This window comes from Camelus bactrianus, chromosome 10, assembly GCF_048773025.1.
Source record: "Camelus bactrianus isolate YW-2024 breed Bactrian camel chromosome 10, ASM4877302v1, whole genome shotgun sequence".
NCBI classification, from domain to species: Eukaryota; Metazoa; Chordata; class Mammalia; order Artiodactyla; family Camelidae; genus Camelus; species Camelus bactrianus.
In genome coordinates, this window is record NC_133548.1 from 43,645,764 (window position 1) to 43,666,840 (window position 21,077).

Consider the following 21,077-nt stretch of genomic DNA (forward strand, 5'->3'; position numbering starts at 1 on the left):
TTCCCTGCCACATTCCTGTTGTACAAGCCAAGTTTGAGATATTCCAAAAAGCAAAGTGTTACCTTTGCTTTATGTCCATCTGCAGTGCTCAGTGGGGAGTTCTGATCAGGTGGCATCAGGATACTACAGTTTAAAATCCTTAAAGAGGAAAATCTAGGAAACTTCAGTTCAAGTAATAGTCTGCCTAGGTCATGGTTGGTTGCTTGGAGTTCGATGCTCCATCTGCGTTCTCTCCTAAACTTCACCCCAGTCAACTAGATTTGTTTGCTGAGGTCCTTTGTTGAGGATGACATTTTTGCACAATGAACAGAGGACAGGCCGGAGCCAGGGTGCAGAGGAAGGGGTGGGGTGGGTGGACCTCTCAAGTGGCCTGGCAGACACAGCAAGCTCAAGATGTGGCCAGGCAGCAGGAGGTGTTGAGGGAGGTTATTCATGAAAGAAAAGAAACCCATCATTAGAGCAATGGGAGAGGGGAGGGTACCTCCTGCCTTCTCTGATCCAAATCACAGGGAATATATTTTTGGAATAAATCCAAATATTAATAAGCCCTAAGAATCAAAAACAAGAGTTCATTTAGCGTATTAGTTTCCCATTGCTTCTGTAACAAACTACCACAAATCTACTGGCACTAAACAGCACACATTTATTCTCTTACAGTTCTGGGAGCCAGAATTATAAAATCAATTTCACTGGGCTAAAGTCAAGGTGTCAGCAGGGCTGGTTCCTTCCAAAGGCTCTAAGGAAAAAATCTTTTCCCTTGCCCTTTTCAGCTTCTAGAAGCGCCTACATTCCTTGGTTTCTGGTCGCTTCCTCCATCTTCAGAGTTTACCACTCCATTTGCTGCTTCTGTCATCACATCACCTTATTCTCTGTCCCCTGCCACAGTGTCCTTCTTATAAAGAATATTGTGATCATGTGGGACCCACGAGACAATCCAGGATAGTCTCCCCAACTCAAGATCTTTAATTTCATCACAGCCAAAAAGTCCCTTTTACCATATAAGACAGCATTCACAGGTTCAAGGATTTAGGATGTGGTATGTTTGGGGGGCTGTATTTGAGCCTACCATAACTGAAGCTTCAAATGGCCAGAGGTGCTTCTTTGGTCAGAGGAGAAAATCAAAACAAATCATCATCAAAGTTAAAAGCTAATGAAAGGCCCACAACAGCCTGGAAATGGAAGGAGCATACATTATGAGCATCACTGGTCAGGGCACCAGTTTCCTCCAGGGTGTCTCAGCAGTGACAGAGGTTCGATGCTGTCATATGTGCTCAAACAGTGACAACAAGCATCTGTTCTTTCTTTTTTCAGCAAACACTTGCCGGGGGCCTGTTCTTTGCCAGGCTCTATTACTGAGCTGGGGATAAAGGGAGTAAGACATAGGCTCATGGTCTACTTAAGATTAGGAGATGAGCCAAAATCTGGGCAGCACTCGAGCACATGAGGGACACACATAAAGTGTGTGGGAGTGCTGGGGAAATAAGGAAATCATTGCCCCCTCAAAATTACGGGGAGCCCAGGGAAATGGCTGCCTTCGTCCTGCTCCAAGATTAACAAAGCACGATGTGCCATCTGCCCCTCTAACAACACAGAGGGACCGTACAGGGAACGTGAGAAGGATGGAGGCAAAGTACTAAGAAAGCCATAGAAAAACAGTGAGGCACCTTTAGATTCCAAAGCAAAACATACTTTGATTGAATCAAAGGAAGACCATGAAGTTTGTAAGTATTTACTAGGCATCTACCAGGTGCTAGGCACTGTTCCAGTCCTGGGATCCAGCAGGAGTTAAAACAGACAAAGCAATCCCTGTCCTCGTGGAGCTTATGTTCTGGTGGGAAGGGAAAGACAAGCAAGTAGGTAAGCGATGAAGTACTGCATCTGGTGATCTGTCCTACAGAGACAAATGAAGCAAGGAAGGTGCAGAGTACTGATGGAAAGGGTAGTTCCTTTCTTTAGTATTTATGGAGCATCGATGATGAATAGTATTTATGAGCACCTGCTCTTGCCAGGTAGTGTGCTAAATACTGCAGGGCTGAGATGAATTCAAACCAAAGAAACAGCTAAATTGGGGGATCAGAACAGTCATCTCTAAGAAAGTAACATTTGAATTGAGACCCAAATAAGAGGGAAAGATATAAACGGTTGTTATTAACTACTGTAATTAGAGAAGTATGGTATTGTCAGAGGGGCTGGGCAACTAGATCAACGTAAGGGAACAGGGAGGCCAGAACCAGACTCACACATATACGAAAACTGATACACAACTGGGGTGGCATTGAGGGTTAGTGACCAGGTATGAGCAATTCAATAAATGTCACCAAGACAACGCATTATCCATATAGAAAAAAGTAAACTGGATCCCTGCTTCACATCATACATAGAAATCAATTCCAGGTGGCTGAGAGACATAAAAGTAAATGGGAAAATACTTCGTCTTGTCAGAGAAAACTCAGAGTATCTTGAACTTGGGTAGGAATAGACAAGTCACAAAAAGCACTAACTATAAAAGCGAAAGATTGAAGATTGATGCACTTGACTACATTACAATTACATACTTCTGTTCATCCTAAGACAGAGAAGGAAGGGAAGAGTAAATTGCTTACCATGAGAAAACACTTGTATCTGATAAAATTAGCGAAGAATTGCTATAGAATATATATAAAAGAATCCTAAAAATCTGTAAGAAAAAAGCCAACTCAGTACACAAATGGGCAAAATTCATAAGCTGGCATTTTTTTTTCAAAGAAATTCCAAGGGGAAATAAACCCATGAAATGTGTTCAACCTCCTTAGCAATTAGGTAATGAAATTATTTCCCAAGCCTTCATTTTACACTTAATAGAGTGCCAGAAATGAAGGTATCTGGCAATAACATCCTGGCACCTGCAGGTGTTGGGGATGTTGGGGGGGGGGTGTCCATTATGCCTGTGCCTGTGGGTGGGTGTTCGATTCTTGGCTTCTCTGTCTCGCTTAGGCCTGGAGGCAGGGATTCACCTTTGCCACTGGCGGTGGGATAAGTGAGAGAGAAGGGAGTTACTAAGGTTCTGAAATGTGCTGTGAGGAACCCCCATAACCGTCTATGCCTCTCATTCTGCCTCTTCTTTGGACATGCGTTAGGTACCTGTTATCTCTCTCTCCCAGTAGAGAGCGAAAGAACGTCTCCTTTAACTGGGTCACACACCCATCTCCACAAACACCTGACCCGAGGACCAGGCTCAGTAGGAACTCATTAGTGTCGACTGCGTATATTTCTGTGCTCTTTGACTTGGCCTGAATTCCCATGTCTTTGACCAGCATCCCCTTCCTCCAGCCTTGCCACAACTTAAGCGGAGTTCTCCGGCTGCTCAGAGTGTGCGCCAGGAGGACCAGGATGGAGAGCGAGCCACGTAATAAACAAGGGATGCAAAACAAGGAGCGAGGAAGCCCGCAGCTCCCCGTGGGGCCTGGGTCCCGCCGTGGAAGGCCCTGGATTCGGCGGCCCCGGGGGCAGGGCCGGAGCAGAGCCCGAGTCCCGCGAGACTCTCCAGACCCCGGCCCTCGAGGTAGGTGCCGCCACGCCCGCCACGCGCGCCACGCGCCTGCGCCCGTGCTGGGCGCGGATTCCGGCCTAGCGCGTCCGCGGCGTCGGCCCAGCCCGGCCTAGCAGCCAGCGCCACTTCGACGACATGTTCGGCGTCTCGTTCCGGGTGAGTTCGCGGCGGCGGGACGACCCGGCGGGAAGAGCCCAGAGATGCGGGGACAGGCAGGAGCCGGGCGGAAGCTTCCCGGGCGCCAGGGCGGGATGGGACCGGGGAGAAGGCCCGGCGACGATGGCGGCCGCGCGGCGGGCCCGTGAGGGGCTGGGAGCGGGGCGGGCGCTGGGCCGCCGGGGCGGAGCCGGAGGAGGCGTGGTGCGGGGCGGGGTCGGCGCCCCGGCGTGAGAAGAGGGCGGGCGGACCCCACCTCTCCCAAATCCGGCCGGAGCGGGGCCGGCCGGGCTCGACTGCGGGGTGGAGGGGTTGGGGGTTGGATGGGGGAGGCCAGCCCAGCCGCTGGTAGGTGAGGGCCCAGGCCTTGTTCGTCAGCCTCGGAGAGTGTTGGTGTGTCCTGAGGCGCTAAGGTAATGGAGTACCTCGGAGTCAGTGGTGTACGAATTAAGCCCTATGGACCCTGCAGAAGCTCTAGGCCAGCTCTGCCTGAACTGGGTAGGGGGTGGGTTGGGGAAGGAGGCGGGGGAGGGTCCTTTTTCTCTCTAGTTGGAGTAGGCTAGTAACCCAACTCCAGCTGAGATCAATACAGGATGAGCTTTATTCACTAGCCAAAGAATGGAGAAGCAGGAACTAAGTTCCCAGATCAACCTCTCACCCACCTGGCGAGAGGGATTTTATTTTACAGAGTAAAGACAAAGGGAGGAGTGAGGCTAATGATGGTGAGGCATGTGCATTTGTCTACTGGGGACAGACAGGTTTTTTTAAGAGAGTGGGGTGCCAGCCCTTTATCCTTATTTGGTTTTTAATGTCTGGTCCTGGCTGATGGTAAGTGTATCATTGAATACGTTAATGGAGTAAAGTTAATACACGAGACTGAAGGTCTGTTGGAGGGCCAGCTGGTTCCGTTTAGTTTTATCCTTTTTTTGTTTTTAGCTTCCTTTCTTATTTCCAGACCCTTTAACTTAAAGATTTATGTTCAGTCCTGCTAAAGGTGGGGGTGGAGTTTGGCAGATTTTGAGCAAGAACGCTCCTGCTACTGGTGGGGTTTGATGGGTTTTGAGCAAAGACGTGGAGCAGCTCTGGCAACAAAATCCCCCCTTTCCTTGTTACTGCTCCTCCTTCTTGAGAGGCGCTGAAGAGTGAAGGTCTCACCTCTGAAGCTGCTTCCTGCTGAACACAGGAAAGTTTTTCCCTGGATTAGAGGAGCAGAAGTCTTCCCTCATTACCCTAAAAGAAGTCTGATTGTTGCCAGGCTGCAGTCCCAATTGCTTGTACCCTTGTGTTAGTAACATCTGAGGTTTGATGGCTTCAAGCTGTTTACTAATAAAGTTAAGCAAGGCCCAAAGATAAGCAGGAGGATAATAGCAATTAGTGAGCTGAGAAATGGGGGGAGGGGAATATTAGGCATATTCCAGATGGAGCTTGGACTGTTGTGTTATGTCTGTGTAACCATTGAGCTTACTCACATATCTTTTTTATGTTTGCCTCAATCTGACCAAAGTTAGTGACATACGTGCCGCAGGTTTTATTAATAACTGTGCATACTCTGCCCCCCTTGCTCAGCCAGGGGATAGTCAAGGGCCAGCCTGTTGTCGGGAACATTTGCTAGTGGGTCCAGAGAAGTACGGAGGCCTTGTAAGGCATCCCCCATATATTTAGACAAGTCCTCAAGGACCCTTGTGAGATTTTTGTAAAGTGGGGCCTCTAGTCTGAAAGCAACCCCGACTTCTGCCAGAATGAGTCCTCTTGCGCTTTTATCTCGGGCTGGGTGACATTACGAATGGTATACCTAGGTTCCCAGAACTTAGCAGGCCTAGCGGCGTGCATTGTCAACCAACTCGGGCATTATCTAAACAAGGATAGGCTAGAGCCCATCCCAGAGAAGGGAAGGAGGAGCTTGGGTTGTTCTGATGGGGCAATTGGTTTATTCTGAGCCACAAAGGAACAGGTACCCAGGGAGCGTGCATGCCTGGTGCACTTCTGGGGAGGTAAACCACCTCTGTAGGTGGCTGGCCCAAGAGGGGATGCCCTTGCAGTGTGGGGAGAGAGGCCCATCTGCATAGCAGAGGTCCCTGGGGGATTCTGGACTAGTGGCTATTTCCCTGGCCTTAGGAAGGCCATATACTAAACACCAGACGACCAGTGTTCTCTCTCCTCAGTGTGTACGTCTCCCCTCTAGTCCTTGTGTGTACTCATTGAATCGTTCCTGAGGGCACCAATGGGTGAGATATCCCTAGGAGTCAATCCCGAAGCACTGAAATTGTGGAGTAATAGAAGGAGCATTGATTGCAGTCCAGGGCAGCCCCAAGGTGTTATTGCAAGTTCTTCCCTTTGGTAAGGGCATTTGATAGGGGCAGTGGCAGCAAGATGGGTTAGAGTGATGGCACTGGTTTAAAGTGAGTGCTTTGTATTTGTTAGAAATGTTAATGCCAGGGTGAGGTCCAAGCAGGGAAGCTGCACTAGGGATGGGAAGGTAACTTTAAAAGGGATAGGTTTAGCAGAACCGTTAGCCAAGGTAAGAGTGAGGTTGTCCTTCTCAGGGATAAAATGTAGTATCTTTCATCCATAGGTGTCACTTTGAGGGTAGAGGTGACAGATCCAGCACTGGGAAAGATTTTGTCCGTGGGCTGTAATTCTTTTTGGGGGGTGGACAGGGCTATGATTCTTGAGAGATTTACTACTGCATTGCATTCCCATTCTGCGTGGACAGTTATAAGAGACAGGACAGAGTTAAGAAGAATAAACAACAGCTAGTCATCCTGCTTTCAATATTAATATCCCCTATAGACAGAAGAGATGTTTGCTTGAGAGAGGGGGGCCAGGCAAAATAGTAGAAGCCGAGTAAGGCAATACCAAAGCCAAGGCCAATTACGAAGACTGCCTGCCACATTACTTAATTATTGGTAAGTTTGTCCTCATGAAAAGTAACTTAAGAGCTGTGACAGGTTCACAGGTGTATTGAGTGAGTGGCTCAGTAACTTATTCCTCAGGTGTAGGTGCTGTCTTCACTCTGATGTGGTATATGATACGATATTTTTGTCTCTGAGATAAATTGTAGTTCCCAATTTATATAGTAATTCTCTTCCTGTTAGAAGAATTGGGCATTCTGGAACATATGAGAGTGAGATACCATTTTCCCTTTGAAATCACACTCAAGGGGCTCTATGAAATTGCACTCCTGTGACTTCCCTTCCACTTACACGGTCTTACCTTTATCTTGGTTATTTTGCTTTGTTGGGTGTTCAAACCAAGTACAAACCAAGGTGTTCAAACCCCTGTGTCAACGAAAAAGTCAACGTTTTTACCCACTATGGTCAGGGTCAGCCATGGCTCCTTGGGGGTGATTTCCAGGGTGCTCTGAGGAGCCCCTGGGCCCCTACAATCTTCTTTTTCTTCTTTTATGTGTGCAGCCAGTGAGACTAGGCCAGGATATGGTGGTCCACTTAGTTTCCTTCTAAGACATTTGGGGCATTCCCCTTCCAATGACCCTCCTCCATGCAGTGTGCACAATGATTGATTTTAAGACCTCTCCACTGTGGGCATGGTCTTTGAAACCCAAGGCAATCAGTTCATCCCTTTGCGGGTTGGGGGTTGGGGTCATCCCTGGGAGGTCGGGGTCATTTGAATCGCTAAAGCCAGAATACTGGCAGTTCATTCCACTCCTTTATCTTCCTTTGCATCCACCTCTGTGTCTCTGTTGTTGAACACCCAAAATACTGATTCCACCAGCCGGGAAGTGGGCATGGTGGGTCCTATCTTCAACTTTTGTTAATTTCTCCTAATGTCTAGGGCACTCTGGGAAATAAAATGGCTCTTAAGAATGGCCTGCCCGTCCACTGACTCTGGGTTTACATATTTTGTAAACTTTTTTTTTTTTGGTAAACTTTTTGTTTTTGTGTTTTTGTGAACTCCGGGTTTGTTTTTTGCACCCGTGTCAAACATCCCCTGGACACTACCTCAAACAGCAACATGCGTCTTTGTTGTAGGTATGCTTGGGGGTGGGCGTTGTCTTTACTGGGGAGCAGTCCACTGGATCCTTGGCTGCTTTTCCATCTCAAGTGTAAGTTGGTAGCCCTCACTGGCCCAGAGGTTGAGAACTGGGGGCAGACTGCCCAGTTATTTAGCCAGCTTTGTCAGCTCTGGGTCAGTGAGTAAACTTTGAGTTACTGGAAAGAATGGGCCCCCGCTGGGCACCAAAATTTGTGACTGAATTAAGTCATATGGACCCTGCTCAGGCCCCACCCCGGCCGAGGCTCTCTGTCTTGGCTAGGAGGGTTCCTTTTCTGTTCAGGTTCCAATAGGCGAATACTGAAATCGAGGCTGAGATCAGTAAAGCACAAGCTTTATTCAGTGACCAAAGAATGGAGAAGTAGGGACTAAGTTCACAGGTCAACTTCTCACCCACCTGGTGAGAGGAATTTAAAGAATAAAGACAAAGGGAGGAGGAGTGAGGCTAATGATGGAGCTAATGCATGTATTAGTCCCCTGGGGAGGGGGCAGGGCTTTTTCAGGGAGTCAAGTGCTACCCCCCTTTTTTTTTATCCTTTTTGTGTCCTTCATGTCTGATCCTGTCATTTATTATGCTAATATAGTAAAATGAGCATGTAATAAGACTCAGAATCTGTTGGAGGTCAGGTTTGTCCCATCTTGGTCCCAGCTGGTTGCATCTGTCTTTTTCTTTTTTGTGTGAGTAGCTTTGTTTCTTATCTCTGGACCGTTTAACTTCAAGATTTATGTTTACTCCTGCTAAAGGTGGCGAGGTGGGATTTGGCAGGTTTTGAGCAAGGACACTCCTGCTAAAGGTGGGGGGTGATGGGTTTTCAGCAAAGACCTGGAGCAGCTCTGGTAACAGATGTACTCACCCCACCCCTACACCTGCTCTAGCCAGACCTGGAAGGGGGAGTGGGGGAGGTGAGCCCCAGCCCTCTCAGCTCTCAGCAGCTCATCTCCGGTCGCCTTCATTCCAAATCAGAAGCAGCATCCTCACCCGCTCCGCCTCAAGGAGGGAGCTCCCAGGGCTTGCACCTTGGCTGTAGCCGGGATGGAGGCAGATGGGCAGGAAAGGCCCGGTGACGTTAGGACTGCTGGGCCGTCTGCCTGGGGGTTTGAAACATCCTGCCTTGTCTGATCTGCAGCTGACCCCTCCCCACCCTCCACCACAGGTTCAGCCTGTCTTCTGTTGTAGTACCTTTACCTCTGCCTAGTTTCTTTCAGGCACAGCCCTGCTTCATACATGCCTTTGGTGGGGAGGGTGCCGCTGCCCCTGAGAGCAATCCTGCCCGGAACAAGCAGGACCTGAAGTGCCCTGCTCACATTGTGTCTGGTAGGACCCGTCCCTGCTCCTCGCCATCACTGTTATTGGGGTCACTGTGCTCCTGTTGGCCCTGAAGAACATGAACTTCAAGAGGAGACATCCCATCACCTTACAGGACCCTGAAACCAAGTACCCTCTGCCCTTGATTGAGAAAGAGGTGATGGTTCATCCCTCCTCTGTTGTCAGGGGTGGGATGGGTGATGCTAGAGGAAGACGAGAGGAAGACGAAGTGGTGGGGAATGTGATGGCTGGGGAGGCAGGGCAGTTGGACATGCATTTCGTGGCCTCTAGTTTGCTCCCCACTGCCACTGCCTGTTGTGTGTATCTGCTGGGAGCTCTTTCCCATCTGAGCTGCCCAACAGGGCTTCCAGAAAGCTGACAGAGCTTGCCTCTGTTTTCTGTTTTATTAGCAAATCAGTCACAACACCCGGAGGTTCCGCTTTGGACTGCCATCACCAGACCATGCCTTAGGGCTTCCTGTAGGTGAGTGGGGTTTGGTGTCATCACTGGGACCTGGGCCTTGCAGGCACTCTGCTCCTGCCAGAAACTCAGCTGGGGTTTAAAGGTTGCCCTGCTACCTTTCCTGAGCCATATGAGCTCAGAGAGGTAGGGAGAGGGGGTTGGGGACAGTCCATTTGCTTTTTCATTGTTCCATTTGGGCTGACACAAAAGTGATACCTTAATGAGCATTGAAAAGAAGTGAGTCTAGAGTCAGAAGGTCTAAGATCTTGTTGCCTGCTCCTTGCTGGGCAACTTTAGGCAAGTCCCTCAACCTCTCTGAGCCTCAGTCTATGAAATGGGGTTTCCCAAGGCCTGTCTGCCACTTCAGGCGTGAGGATTAAGTGATTGATGGATGTGAAAATTCAGGAATTGTAAAGTGCTGTGCCCATGGGAGGGATGGGAAGAACTGACATTCTCACACAGTCAGGAGAAAGGCCCAGAATGTCTGGAGAGGCAGGAGGGAGTCAGATGTTCCCCACCACACACAGTATGTGGTTTCTCAGCAGGGGCCTCAGACCCACTCAAGGAGGGGTCCATTGTGGATACCAGCCCTAGCAGTCCTAGAGTTCCGAGTTAGCTGGTTTCTATTCTGTCCTGTCACCAGATGGCTGTCAGTCTTAGTGCTCTGCTAGGCCTACTTCCTGGAACTTTGCACAGAATGCTAGTGCTGCTTGCCTGCCTGATGGATATCTTCCACAGCCTACTTGGCTTGTGTGCACGGGACAGAACCTTGATGTCACCTCTTAAGGCAATGAAATTACCCACGAAGCAGCCAGCCTGGCCCCCCAGCCTCCATGCTGCTGCTTCTCTCCATCTTCAGCCATAAGAACTCAGCATCAGCCTGCCTTCCAGCTCGGCCTGTGCGGTCAGTCCTGTTGGCGAGAAGGCTAAATGGAAACCTCTGAGAAATAGAATGTCTTAGAAACTGTCATGACCCACTCTGTCAGCGCCGGCGCAGGCAGCGCAGTTTAGGGGGACCAGGTAATTGAGAGGCATCTGGGAGAGCCTCTGGAGACTGCTCATGCTTCCCAGCTCCGCTGAAGCAAAGCTGGCTGGAGATGAGGCCGTTTTCTCTGGGGTGGCTGCCAGGCCAGAGTCAGGTTGGTGGAATCTGCAAGAGCCTTTCTAAGGTTTCCAGTATCAGATTAGTTCTCAGCAGGAAGCTGCCTCAGGTGATTATTCCTGGGTAGCCCAGGTGCCCAGCCGCGCCACAGCCAGGGTCTTGTTGAGCCTGTCCTTTCTGAGCCCAGAGTGTTTGAGCCTCAGGCTTCAGGGCCCCTCAAAGGCTCTGTCTCATGCCCCTCTTGTGTCCCCTCCCTCCTTGTCCCCCTTTCTTCCTCTTCTCTGTCTTTCCCTAGGTCTTGCTTCTGGCTGCACATCTGCTCCCTCTGTCTGGTGCAGGCACAGCCTCTCTTCCCTCAGATACTGACACAGAACTTTCCCTTGCCTCTGTCTCTCAGAATCTCTCGATTGCAGCTTCTGCTTCACCACTAATTGCTTTAGTCACTGGTCTCCCATGTTCCAACAGAAATGTGAGTGGCCCAGTTCATCGCGTCATGCTGGGATGTAGTCATGACTTGTAGGTCTCTGGCCACACCTGGTCCATTCATTTCCACCCTGGACGGGCAGAATTACATGGTTCAGAACTTCACCACTGCCCTTCAGCAGAACCATGGTGCCACAGTGGTCCTGCTGGAACACCTGGTCCATGGGTGTCTGAATCCTGGGGTCCTGCATGCCTGTGAGCCCAGGCTGCTCTGTGCCAGGCAGCGGGGTACAGATGAGGGGCTGTGACTCTTCCAGTGCTACATCCAGTTTAGGAAGAAATGACTTTGGGAAGGCAGTATATTTGGCTTTAAAAGGGAAACACCTTTCTGTAATTTTTAATATTCAGCCTCCAGCTTTAATTAGCTCTTCCTGCTCCACAGAGCACTTTGACACAGTGAGCACACCCTGATGGTAGGTTTCCTGTTTGTGATGCCCACCACTACACTGTCATGGAACCAGGGCAGGTACATAGGGGTGAAGTGACTTACCCAGGGTTGCACATGGAGTGATGAGGGCAGGCCTAGGATCTGGGCATCCTGGACTTGGGCCCCTCCCCCATGCATCCTGCTGCGCTGTGCACCTGCCCCTCTCCCAGGCTCAGTCCTTTAGAGCAATCCTGGGTCCTGTTTAGGCTGGCCCTGCTTGGTCGTAACATTTAGTGCTTTCTCTGTAGGTAACTATGTTCATCTCTTGGCCAAAATTGATGATGTTTTGGTGATCAGGGCTTATACGCCTGTGTCCAGTGATGATGATCTTGGCTTTGTGGACTTAATCATAAAGGTAAGTGATGCCTACCACGTCCAGCCGCATCACCCCCACAAGCCTGTTCACGGTGGTGGGGGAAGGAACATGTGCCCAGGACAGGGCTTCCCAGCAGTGTCACGTAACAGTGAAGCTGCTGACCTGCGGAAGTCTTCAGGGGCTGCTTAGAGCGAGTGCAGAGGATTTTCTCCGCGTGGTTTCTGGTGGCAGACAGATTTTTGAGTTGTGTGTGGCCATGGCCTCGGGTCTAAGGTATGAAAACTATGCTGCCTTATTTTTCAGATCTACTTCAAAAATGTACACCCTAATCATCCAGAAGGGGGGAAGATGACTCAGTACTTGGAGAACATGAAAATTGGGGACACCATCCTTTTTCGAGGGCCATCTGGGCGCCTCTTCTATCAGGGGTCAGGTACTGGGGGGTTCACAGTGGGCCTCTAGCTGGGAGGGGGAAGATCCCTAAGGCTGTTACATGGTTCTAGAAAACTACTCAGATTTGAGTCACGTGGACTTTTCCCTCAAGTCTTCCTACGTTCATTCACACTGGAGGAGATTATCAGCGTCATGAAGGTACAGGGGTGATTTGGTGTTTCCTCATCACTATATCTCCAGCACGATGCCTGAGACACGAAAGGCACTTGCTAATGCTGAAAGATGGATGGTGGGTGGGTGGAGCGCACTCATCCTTTTACACACACGCTCATCATTTACACTCATTCACACTGGGTAAGAGTACTGTGTGAGGCTCCATGTTAGCTTCAGCATGTCTCCCTCCTTCCTCAGAAGAAAAGGCCCAGTTATTCCCCGAGGATACCCCGGCTCTACTGCCACCTTGGGCAGCAGTGAACCTGGGCTGGCCAAAGAGGGCACCCTGGCTTGCTCCTCTGGCAAAAAATGGTGCATCCACTCCCTTGGGTAGACTTGCTTCCTGGGAATCCCAAGGAAAACGTCTGTGAGGTTCTGCAGGCTCTCAGTCAAGAGCTTCAGGCATCAGAAGTATCCTCTGTGTTTCAGGGAAGTTTGCCATCAAGCCGTACAAAATGAGTGAGCCTGAAAATAAACTGGTCCATCACCTGGGAATGATTGCCGGGGGCACAGGTAAGAGGCTACTGGGGGCCTGAACCACAGGGTCAGCTCTGACACCTTCCTGGCTTCGGAGTCATTTGGTCTTACAAGGGGTGATGGGAGAGATTCCTTCTGTTTTAGATGGGAGCGCAGCGACAATGACATATCTTGACACTGACCCTGTGCACCCCGCTCCCCTTAGTCAACATGGGGGCTTCCCCAGGAGCCCCTGGAACCTCTCAGGTCAGGCTGGGAACAGGGCAGAGGCTGGGGGCCAGCCTGGGCAAGTCCACACGTGGTCTGCCAAGGGCTCTTAGATCCTGTTCAAGGCTGCTGCTCCCCATCCCTTGAAAATGAATGCCTGGAAGATGAGAGCAAATGTGACAAGAACTACAACATGCCAGGCACCAAAACGGGCACCTATAAAACTATCACATTTACTCGCCATTAATTCTGTTTTAGAAATGGGGACACTAAAGAGCTCAGATGTGCCTGACTCACCTTAGTCGGACAGTTAGTGAGGGAGCTGGGTGTGAAATGCAGCCCGATTCCAAAGCCAGTGCTCCCTCCATCTTGCTGTGTAAACATGATGGGCTTTTGCTTTATTGCTGCATCAGAAGGGAAAACCAAAATGAAGGGTGGGTACCCACCTGGAGTTCTGGGGACAGAAGTGAGAAAAGTAAAATCGGGGCCAGGGAAACTCACGAAGCTGCTGCCGCCTGGGGACTGTGGGCACCAGATGGGGAGGGACAGCCGGCCTGCCCACTGACTGTGTTCCAGGGATCACGCCCATGCTGCAGCTCATCCGCTGCATCACCAAGAAGCCCAGTGACAGGACCAGGATGTCCCTCATCTTTGCCAACCAGGTCAGTCTGCGGAGTCAGCCCTGAGTCAGCAGGGGTGGGATGCAGTGTTCCGCTGTTCACTGGGCAGGCCTCTGCATCCTCTCTCCACGCTCATGGAGCTCATGCTGCTCAGGTGCCTGTGGTCACGGGAGGGCTCGTGGCCAGAGACGCTGAGTCCAGGCGTATGTTTCCATTTGTTTGGGTTTTTTTTAACTCTCGTCTTCCCAACTGACCACAAGCACTAAACTTTCCTTCCTTATTTGGTACATAATTCTGTTTATAAAATCATAGATGCCTTTAGTGGAAATTTCAGAAAATACAGAAGCAAACAAATGTTTTACTTTTTTAAAATCTTTTCTGTATATGGTATATATTTACAATTACACATACAGTTTTTCATTTTTGGGGTTTTTTCACTCATCATTGCCACACAGGCCTTTTCCTTAAAACTCTATAAATACTTTCATTTGAGTCTATACCAAGTTGTACCGTCCTTTACTAAATCTTCCACATTCAGGTTGTTTTCACAGTTACAAACAATACAGCACTGAATAATTGTGTTGAGGCTTTATCACGCTTAGATGGTTTTCTTAAACAGAATCACAGAAGTGGAATCACTGGGACGAGGATCGGGATGAGTTTTAAGATCGGGGTCTTGTGGGCAGCATCTCTGAGGCTTTGGCTCACTTTCCCCAGCAGAGGTTCCAGCCTCTGCCTCTCTCCTGTAGCTCTCCAGTGCTGCAGACTATGTACACTGTCATAGATCACTGCCCTGGCCCCTCGCAGTCCCTGCAGATCCCAGGACAGTACGGATTTGCCTTGCCTGGCGCTCAGAGTGGATGCTGGTGGTGGGGCTGGTACCCCTAGGGCTCAGCCACATCCTCTGGCTTGAGGGCCGTCACCCAGAGCCTCCCCCCTACCAGAGGGGGTTTGTGTGCAGGAGCTGTGGCAGAATTTGCCGCAGAGCTGGCAGTGAGTACCCAAGCTAGAGCTGGGTGACTGGGGCGGGTGTGCCCTGACCCGTGTGCTGGGTCTGGGAACAGGTGGGATACCCTGGAAGGATGTGGCTCATGTTGCTTCTCTTCTAGACAGAGGAGGATATCTTGATGAGAAAAGAGCTTGAAGAAGTTGCCAGAACCCATCCAAAGCAGTTCAAACTGTGGTACACCCTGGACAGGCCTCCTGTTGGTATGGCCCCCATTGTCCCTGCTGTGGGTCCCCTTGACTCAGTCAATGACTAGTCCCTGGGTGGGTTGGTTGGTTAGATCTGGGCTTGGTGGCCTGAGGCCTTGGGCCATGTCACCACAGGGGAAATTCAGGAAATTGAAGAGAGGATTTGGGATGACCTGCTTGTAAGGGCAGCCTAGGGCAGGCGTCCAGTATCAGCAGCACGCTGCACACTACACTGAACATCGGGAACACAGAGGCCCCAGGCCACCCTGAACACCCCCTCCACACGGCATCCCACAGAGCCATCACTCACACTACATCTGATACGGCCACTGACCCTTCTGACTCTGCACCACTCACCTTGCTGAGGATAGCAGTCCTCACAAGCTGAGTCCCATACAGCTGCTGCAGCCCCAGTACAACACCCCACAGGCCCTCACGGTCCAGAGCTGTGCCTGCCTTGTCATACAGCTCGCTGCCCAGCAGAGGGCACCACCCAACCGATTGAGCAGCCCCCAAATGCCACAGGGCACACTGCCCAGCACAGCTCTCCTCCACCAGACTGCTTTGAGTCACACCACACCTGGATGCCTTTATCTCACTCTCGCCAGTGCTTACAGCAGGCAGACACCAGCGCCAGGGCGTCAGAGTCCCAGCAGTGAGACTGAGATCTGAGATACTGAAGAGGGCTGCCTGGGTCCCCCATGTCCTCTACTCCCAGCTCTCTGCAGAGAACAGTAGTGCAGGTGTCTAGGCCTTGGCGAGCAGGCTTGTCTCCCTCTTTCTCGCTTGAGCGAGGGAGGGCAGGTGGTCGAGAGGCCAGGGGTCAGTGAAACTATCTGGCCTCCCCAACAGCTTTCTTCTGCTTGATCGCAGGCTGGAAGTACAGCTCAGGCTTCATTACCGAGGATATGATCAAAGAGCACCTCCCGCCTCCTGGGAGGTCCACATTCATCCTGGTATGTGGCCCACTAGCCCTGATCCAGACAGCTGCACACCCAAACCTGGAGAAACTGGGTTACACCAAGGATATGATTTTCACCTACTAACACCTCCCTTGCTCTGACCAAACTTGTCTGGTCGCCTTCATCTTTCTAAGTGAGCTCAGCTTCACCATGTTAAACAGGGAAGTGACTTGTAATGCACCTTGGGTACCTGGTGCTCCTCTGGTGTGGGGTGAAGAACAATGCAAGAGGATGAAGACACAGTGGGTTCTGGTTTCCTTGCTTGGGGGAGGCCTGAGGAATTTCATTTCAGTATCCCCCTCCCCATAGTTAGTTTATTGAAATAAAGTTAAGTGCAGGAGATATGGGATGAGTGTGGTTCTGTTTGGGAGGGGGAAAGGAGAGAGGAGAGAATGGAGGGAGGAAAGGAAGGACAGACGGACAGACTGGACTCATTACACGCGGAACGTGGCCTGCCTCTTCAGGCATCTGACTTCTGTATTACCCAGTCCTGCCACTAGGGGCGTGGTGTAGTGAACATGCCCCACTTCGTCCTGTCGGCTGTCGGAGATGCCCTGCTGCCAGGCCTGGGCTCTGCAGGTGGCTGTGGGCCACCCCCCCCATTGCAGACTCGGGCCCTACACATGCCTGACCGGGCCCTCAGCCAGTAAGCGTCATCTCCAGTCAGTTGGGAGCGGCCAGGTGGGAGTCAGTCAGCAGCTGGTCTTGGGTCAGCATGGTCTGAAAGGACATGGCCACAGGTGGGGTTCAACAGCGTTCTGGTCAAGGCTGTCCTGTGGCCACTACAGGTGAAGCAGTGGGGCACTGGGTGTGCCCCATCTGACACCTGTGTCCTCTAAGCTCATGGGGGGGGTCTCAGGGACCCCACGTGTTGGGTTAGAATAGACAACACTATCAAGAATAAATTGCTTGTACCTTGGAGGTCAGGTTGCTATTTCAAGGCCGCCAGAGGCCTATCAGAGGTGATAAGGGCAAGGCTGGGTGGATTCATTTCAGTGTGAGAGCCAAGAAAACACAAGTTGAATAAAAGTGAGTGCTGTTCAGATTCATGGAGATGCTCCCCAACCTCGTCTTCTTAACCTGCCTCAGTAAGTCAGGAAAACAGCAACAAGGACTCAGCAGGGACACTTTCTGTGGCCTGTGGGCTCGGTGCTGGGGCAGTCCTGGGACCGGCCTTGCACCGCCAGCTCCAGTCTGCCTACCCGCCTTGCAAGGAGGCCATTATTCTGCTTTACAGATAAGGAAGGCAGGGCTCAGAGAGAGTGATTTGCCCAAGGTCTCAGACAGGGACCAGGTCAGCCTCCCTCCAGAGTGGCTCGTCTTCCCCGGGACTAAGCTGCTTCCCCACTGGACACACTGTGATGCGCTCACAGGCCTGTGATGTCCGTGCAGTCAAAGGTGCAGTAGGAAATACGTGTGTCTCATGGACAGAGAGGGCAGAACGGTGTCCACCAGGCTAGGCATGAGGCCTGGGATTTGGGCTGACTAGGCAGGTGACCCAGAGCTGCTGAGCACCTTGGTTTCCTCACCGTCTCAGCCTGGTAAGAGGGTCTGAGACCTGGCACCTTTAGAAGGCTGGTGGCAGGCTAACAGAGGCCTCTGGGCTGCCTTCTGCCTCAGGGCTGACTCCGGCACCCAGCCCCACCTGCTGCTCCTCCCCCAGCAGAGATGACACAGGTTCAGATAGGCATGGGGGCTGCCCCAGGCCTTGTGCACCACCACACCAAACTCCCAGGGCCTCCCCGGTACCTGTCCTACTGTGGAGAGAGGGCCAGAGTCCTACCGTGAGGCGGTGAATGTCTTGGGAGAGGAGCCCTATCTGCGTCACGGTGCCTTCCGAAGGTGCCATCTGTAAAACGGGCAGCAGCCTGATCAGCACGCTTGGGCCGAGCTTGTGAGTCGCAGAGGTGGCATGCATGCCCTAGCCTGCTCAGGCATGCTCCTGGGGCAAGAGGCAAGGAGTTGGCCAGGTCCTGGGGAGTGACAGATGGCTGGGGCACATGCTGCCTTTGTCCTTGGGAAAGGGAGAGCTTCCTGTGTCCCCCAGTCATGCACACACACTCCTGCATCCCCACCCTGGCACCAGAACTAAGGGTACACAGGAGCAGGGCACAGACAGGGCAGCTGGAGCAGCCCTGTCGCACATGCTCGGTGTTCCAGCTCTCTCCAGGGGCAGAGCAACAGGGATGAAGGCCTTCAGGGTGCTGAGCACATCATTTCTGGCACCAGCAGGACCCCAGACACTGACAGGTGTAGCCGGGCATCCTCACTCCCAGGAGCCTCCTTCCCCTCCTCAGGTAATGCTGGCCTGCCCCATCTTCTTTAAACCTATTTGGGCAGTTTAGATTTGGAAGCATCCTCTGAGGGCATTGAGTATAACCCCTCATTTTGCTGGTGGGAGAACTGAGGCCCACAAAGTCATACAGGCCTTGCTTAAGGCTGCACAGAGGATTAGTGGCATAACTATCCTATTCAGGGTTTGACAGCAGCACATGCAGAGATTCTCCCACCAGGACACAATAAAAGATAAGGGACAAAGCCTGCCCCTGACTGTGGCTCTAAACTGCAGTGCTCAGGTGTCAGACTCAGGGAGCACCTGTCCTTCAGTGGTCCCAGCCCTGGGATCAAACAGCAGTCGTGCCAGCTGGCGAGCCTGTACCCCAATCTCCTGCAGGCGAGACTGCACGGGGAGTCCGAGGCCATGGCCTGAGGCTGCCGGTAGTTTAAAAAGCAAATCTTCACATCACCCTCATCTGAGACAGAATCAGTGTTCAAACCGGGGTCACCAGGCCCCTCCCGGCCACCAGCCAGTTAAAATGCTTCTGTCATGCTTCTGCAGATGAGGCCCAGGGGACCCAGTGGAGCCAAGAGCTGCACTGGGGCAAACCGGAATCTCACAATCAGGAGCCCAGTCGGGCAGGTGTGTCCCTCCCCCAGTCCTCAGCCAGGCGGGGCCCGTCCAGAAGACAGTTAGTTGGCCTCTGCATCAGGACAGGTCTGTTCCAGACCAACTCCCACAGGGTTCTGGGCCCAGCTAGGTCAGTAACTGCGGAGCAGACACAGCACGTGCAAGAACAGAGGGCTTTTCCAGCAAGGCTGCCCGGTCTCTCACGCCCCCTTCACCAGGTGACCCAGGCCACTGAAACGGAAACAACCTTGGGGTCTGCATGACAGACGTGCCCTCCAATCACAATGTGTGTGAGATGCAAAGTGCCCCTGGGCTGCACGTGGGGTGGTGGAGCCTGAAGCGAGGCCAGAGACCTTCAAAGGATGGGGATCCCTCCTGGCTCCATCTCCCTCACCCAGGACACCCGCAGATCCTAACCCAGCTCAGGGGCAACGGCTCTCGAGCTGCGTGACGGACGAGCAGGACTCCGTGTCCAGAGGTGCGGAGCTTGCCTCCCGACAAGATGGAAGGTGTGCTGCGCACTTTGCATTCTACGTAAATATGGTTATTATTACCAGAAAAAAGCGACCACCTCAGAAGGAAGGCAGGGCAATTATATTGTCACTGTGGCAGAAGTCCCTGCTGCTGTCCCTTCGGTCTCAGCTGAGACTGGCCACAGGCCTAAGGCACTTGGGATTGCCCTCAAGTGGGGCACAGCCAAGGGGCCGAGAGCTGAGCCTCTCGGGACTGTCCATGGTCTCTGGACCATGTCTAGGCTTGTGTGTTGCCACTGGAGCTGAAGGTGGACAATCAGACTTAACTGAAAATGTACAAGCATCTTTAAGTGTCTTTCCTCCTGAGTCCCCAGAGCCTGGCTCCTTAGCAAAGTTGCAGCTTCGTACCCTGGCCACCCTCAGGGTTCAGAGAGAGACTGGCCCAGGGGTACATAGTGGCTGGAATGTTCTCTGCTAGTCATGCACACACACAGGGGGTGAGGTGCAGTTACAGAAGGACACACCCAGTGTAACCGTGAGCTCGCAGGATGCACAGACAGTACAGGTGACAAAGGCATCAGCTAATCTGTCCCACCTGGTCCAGCCCGTCCATTTCAGGGCCATCGAGGGGGCTGAGGCCCCGGTAGCCACTGTAGGCCCTCTGACTGTCACCGACACTGTCACTGGGCTCCATCGGGCAAATGTAGTCTGTCGATTCATCAAACTTCTTTTTCCTTATGTTTCCAAAATGTGAAAATCCCAGTTTCCGTGGCTAAAACACAGCAGAGGCAAGATTATGAGAAAGTGATTATCAAACTGGTATGCAGCTACCCCTGGCAGTACATTTCAGAGCAGGCCCGTGAGGAAAGGAGCAAGGCAAGCTGCTTCTAGAAAAACTCTTAACAAAACAGAGCTTCTGCAAGCAACTTCTGTGCTGGGGAAAGGCCCACAGATAAATCTTCGCGAGCAAGGAGAGCTGCTCCTCCAGGACTCTGGGCCCGAAATTCTGGCCCGGCTGTCCCACTAGTGATATTCATGTTCCCTGGGGGGACTGGGGATTCCCAGAGGATGCTGCTGTCTGCACAGAGGCTGAGCTTAGAGGAGGACTTGAAACCCCATGGGGAGCAGTCCCCTCCTTCTGCTCCCAGCACCTCAGGAAGTCACAGGGACGGCCCTAGCTTCCTCCCAGCTCCAGCTTCCCCCAGCACTGTTCTGCTTGTCTCCCCCAGACACGTTTCCTGTCCTGCTCCCTTGGGGAAGGAGGTCTGTGCATGGACTGCAGCTGGACCTAAGGCATCACCATGCTGCTGGGGACAGGGACTGCCTGGACTCCAGAAATCCAGGCAGTGGGCCTACGGTCCAGGGGGACAAGGTCTGAGGATGCTGTGGCTCAGGCAGGAGGAAAGGGGCTTTGTGAGATTCAGAGAGCCCCAGTGAGTGGCGCTGGCGCTTGATGACCTCGGGACCTCTGGACGGACGGCTGTGTGCTGGCCACCTGCACAGTACCAGGTGACGGGCAGGCTCCTCACACAGCACTCCCGGAGTGGCGTGCAGGTGGGCCTGACCAAAGGGAACCCACACTTGGGAATTTGTCTGCTTTTTGCAAAATAAGTGAAGGCAGCACTAGGAGGGAAGACCAGCTCCTATCCACCTGAGGCTAGATTCTTCCTGCAAGTCATTTCTGTATAAAGAGACCTGCACTCCCTTAGACTCAAAGGTGGCCTAACAAAGACTAGTGGACAAGGAAACCAAAACCGCAGGGCAGAAGCCAGGAGCGCCTCCTGGTCCAGGCAGCCCACCCTGGTTTGGCTCCAGGCACTAGTCAGCTGCTGCACAAC

The 21,077-nt window shown here is 52.0% G+C and overlaps 2 protein-coding genes across 22 annotated transcripts in view; one reads left to right on the forward strand and one right to left on the reverse strand.

Moving 5' to 3' along the window:
• The first annotated feature begins 3,532 nt into the window (after nucleotides 1–3,532).
• CYB5R2 (cytochrome b5 reductase 2) lies at nucleotides 3,533–16,200 on the forward strand. Its single transcript, XM_074372467.1, has 9 exons — nucleotides 3,533–3,685; nucleotides 9,016–9,159; nucleotides 9,413–9,485; nucleotides 11,725–11,831; nucleotides 12,096–12,225; nucleotides 12,828–12,911; nucleotides 13,659–13,744; nucleotides 14,812–14,911; nucleotides 15,770–16,200. The coding sequence occupies exons 1-9, from the start codon at nucleotides 3,665–3,667 to the stop codon at nucleotides 15,940–15,942; spliced, it is 918 nt and encodes a 305-aa protein (XP_074228568.1). The 5' UTR covers nucleotides 3,533–3,664; the 3' UTR covers nucleotides 15,943–16,200.
• The window catches only part of PPFIBP2 (PPFIA binding protein 2), a 147,796-nt gene continuing 136,106 nt past the window's right edge, over nucleotides 9,388–21,077 (reverse strand). For 14 of the 21 annotated variants that reach the window (XM_074372459.1, XM_010964919.3, XM_010964920.3 and 11 more), the window contains 2 exons: nucleotides 19,835–20,011; nucleotides 14,059–17,707 (listed from right to left, as the gene is read on the reverse strand). In XM_074372459.1, coding sequence (XP_074228560.1) covers nucleotides 17,426–17,707; nucleotides 19,835–20,011 — 459 coding nt within the window. In that variant the 3' untranslated portion in view covers nucleotides 14,059–17,425. Of the gene's footprint in view, nucleotides 10,376–13,465; nucleotides 13,487–13,733; nucleotides 13,997–14,058; nucleotides 17,708–19,288; nucleotides 20,012–21,077 lie in introns of those variants that run through there. The other 7 variants (XM_010964925.3, XM_074372464.1, XM_074372460.1 and 4 more) reach the window with 5 other exon arrangements.

Bases quoted from the DNA above. Each gene is read 5' to 3' on its own strand.
- CYB5R2 (XM_074372467.1), top strand. From the start codon at position 3,665: ATGTTCGGCGTCTCGTTCCGG. The intron at 11,832-12,095 runs GTAAGTGATGCC...CTTATTTTTCAG, and splicing joins TTGTGGACTTAATCATAAAG to ATCTACTTCAAAAATGTACA. The intron at 12,226-12,827 runs GTACTGGGGGGT...TCTGTGTTTCAG, and splicing joins CCTCTTCTATCAGGGGTCAG to GGAAGTTTGCCATCAAGCCG.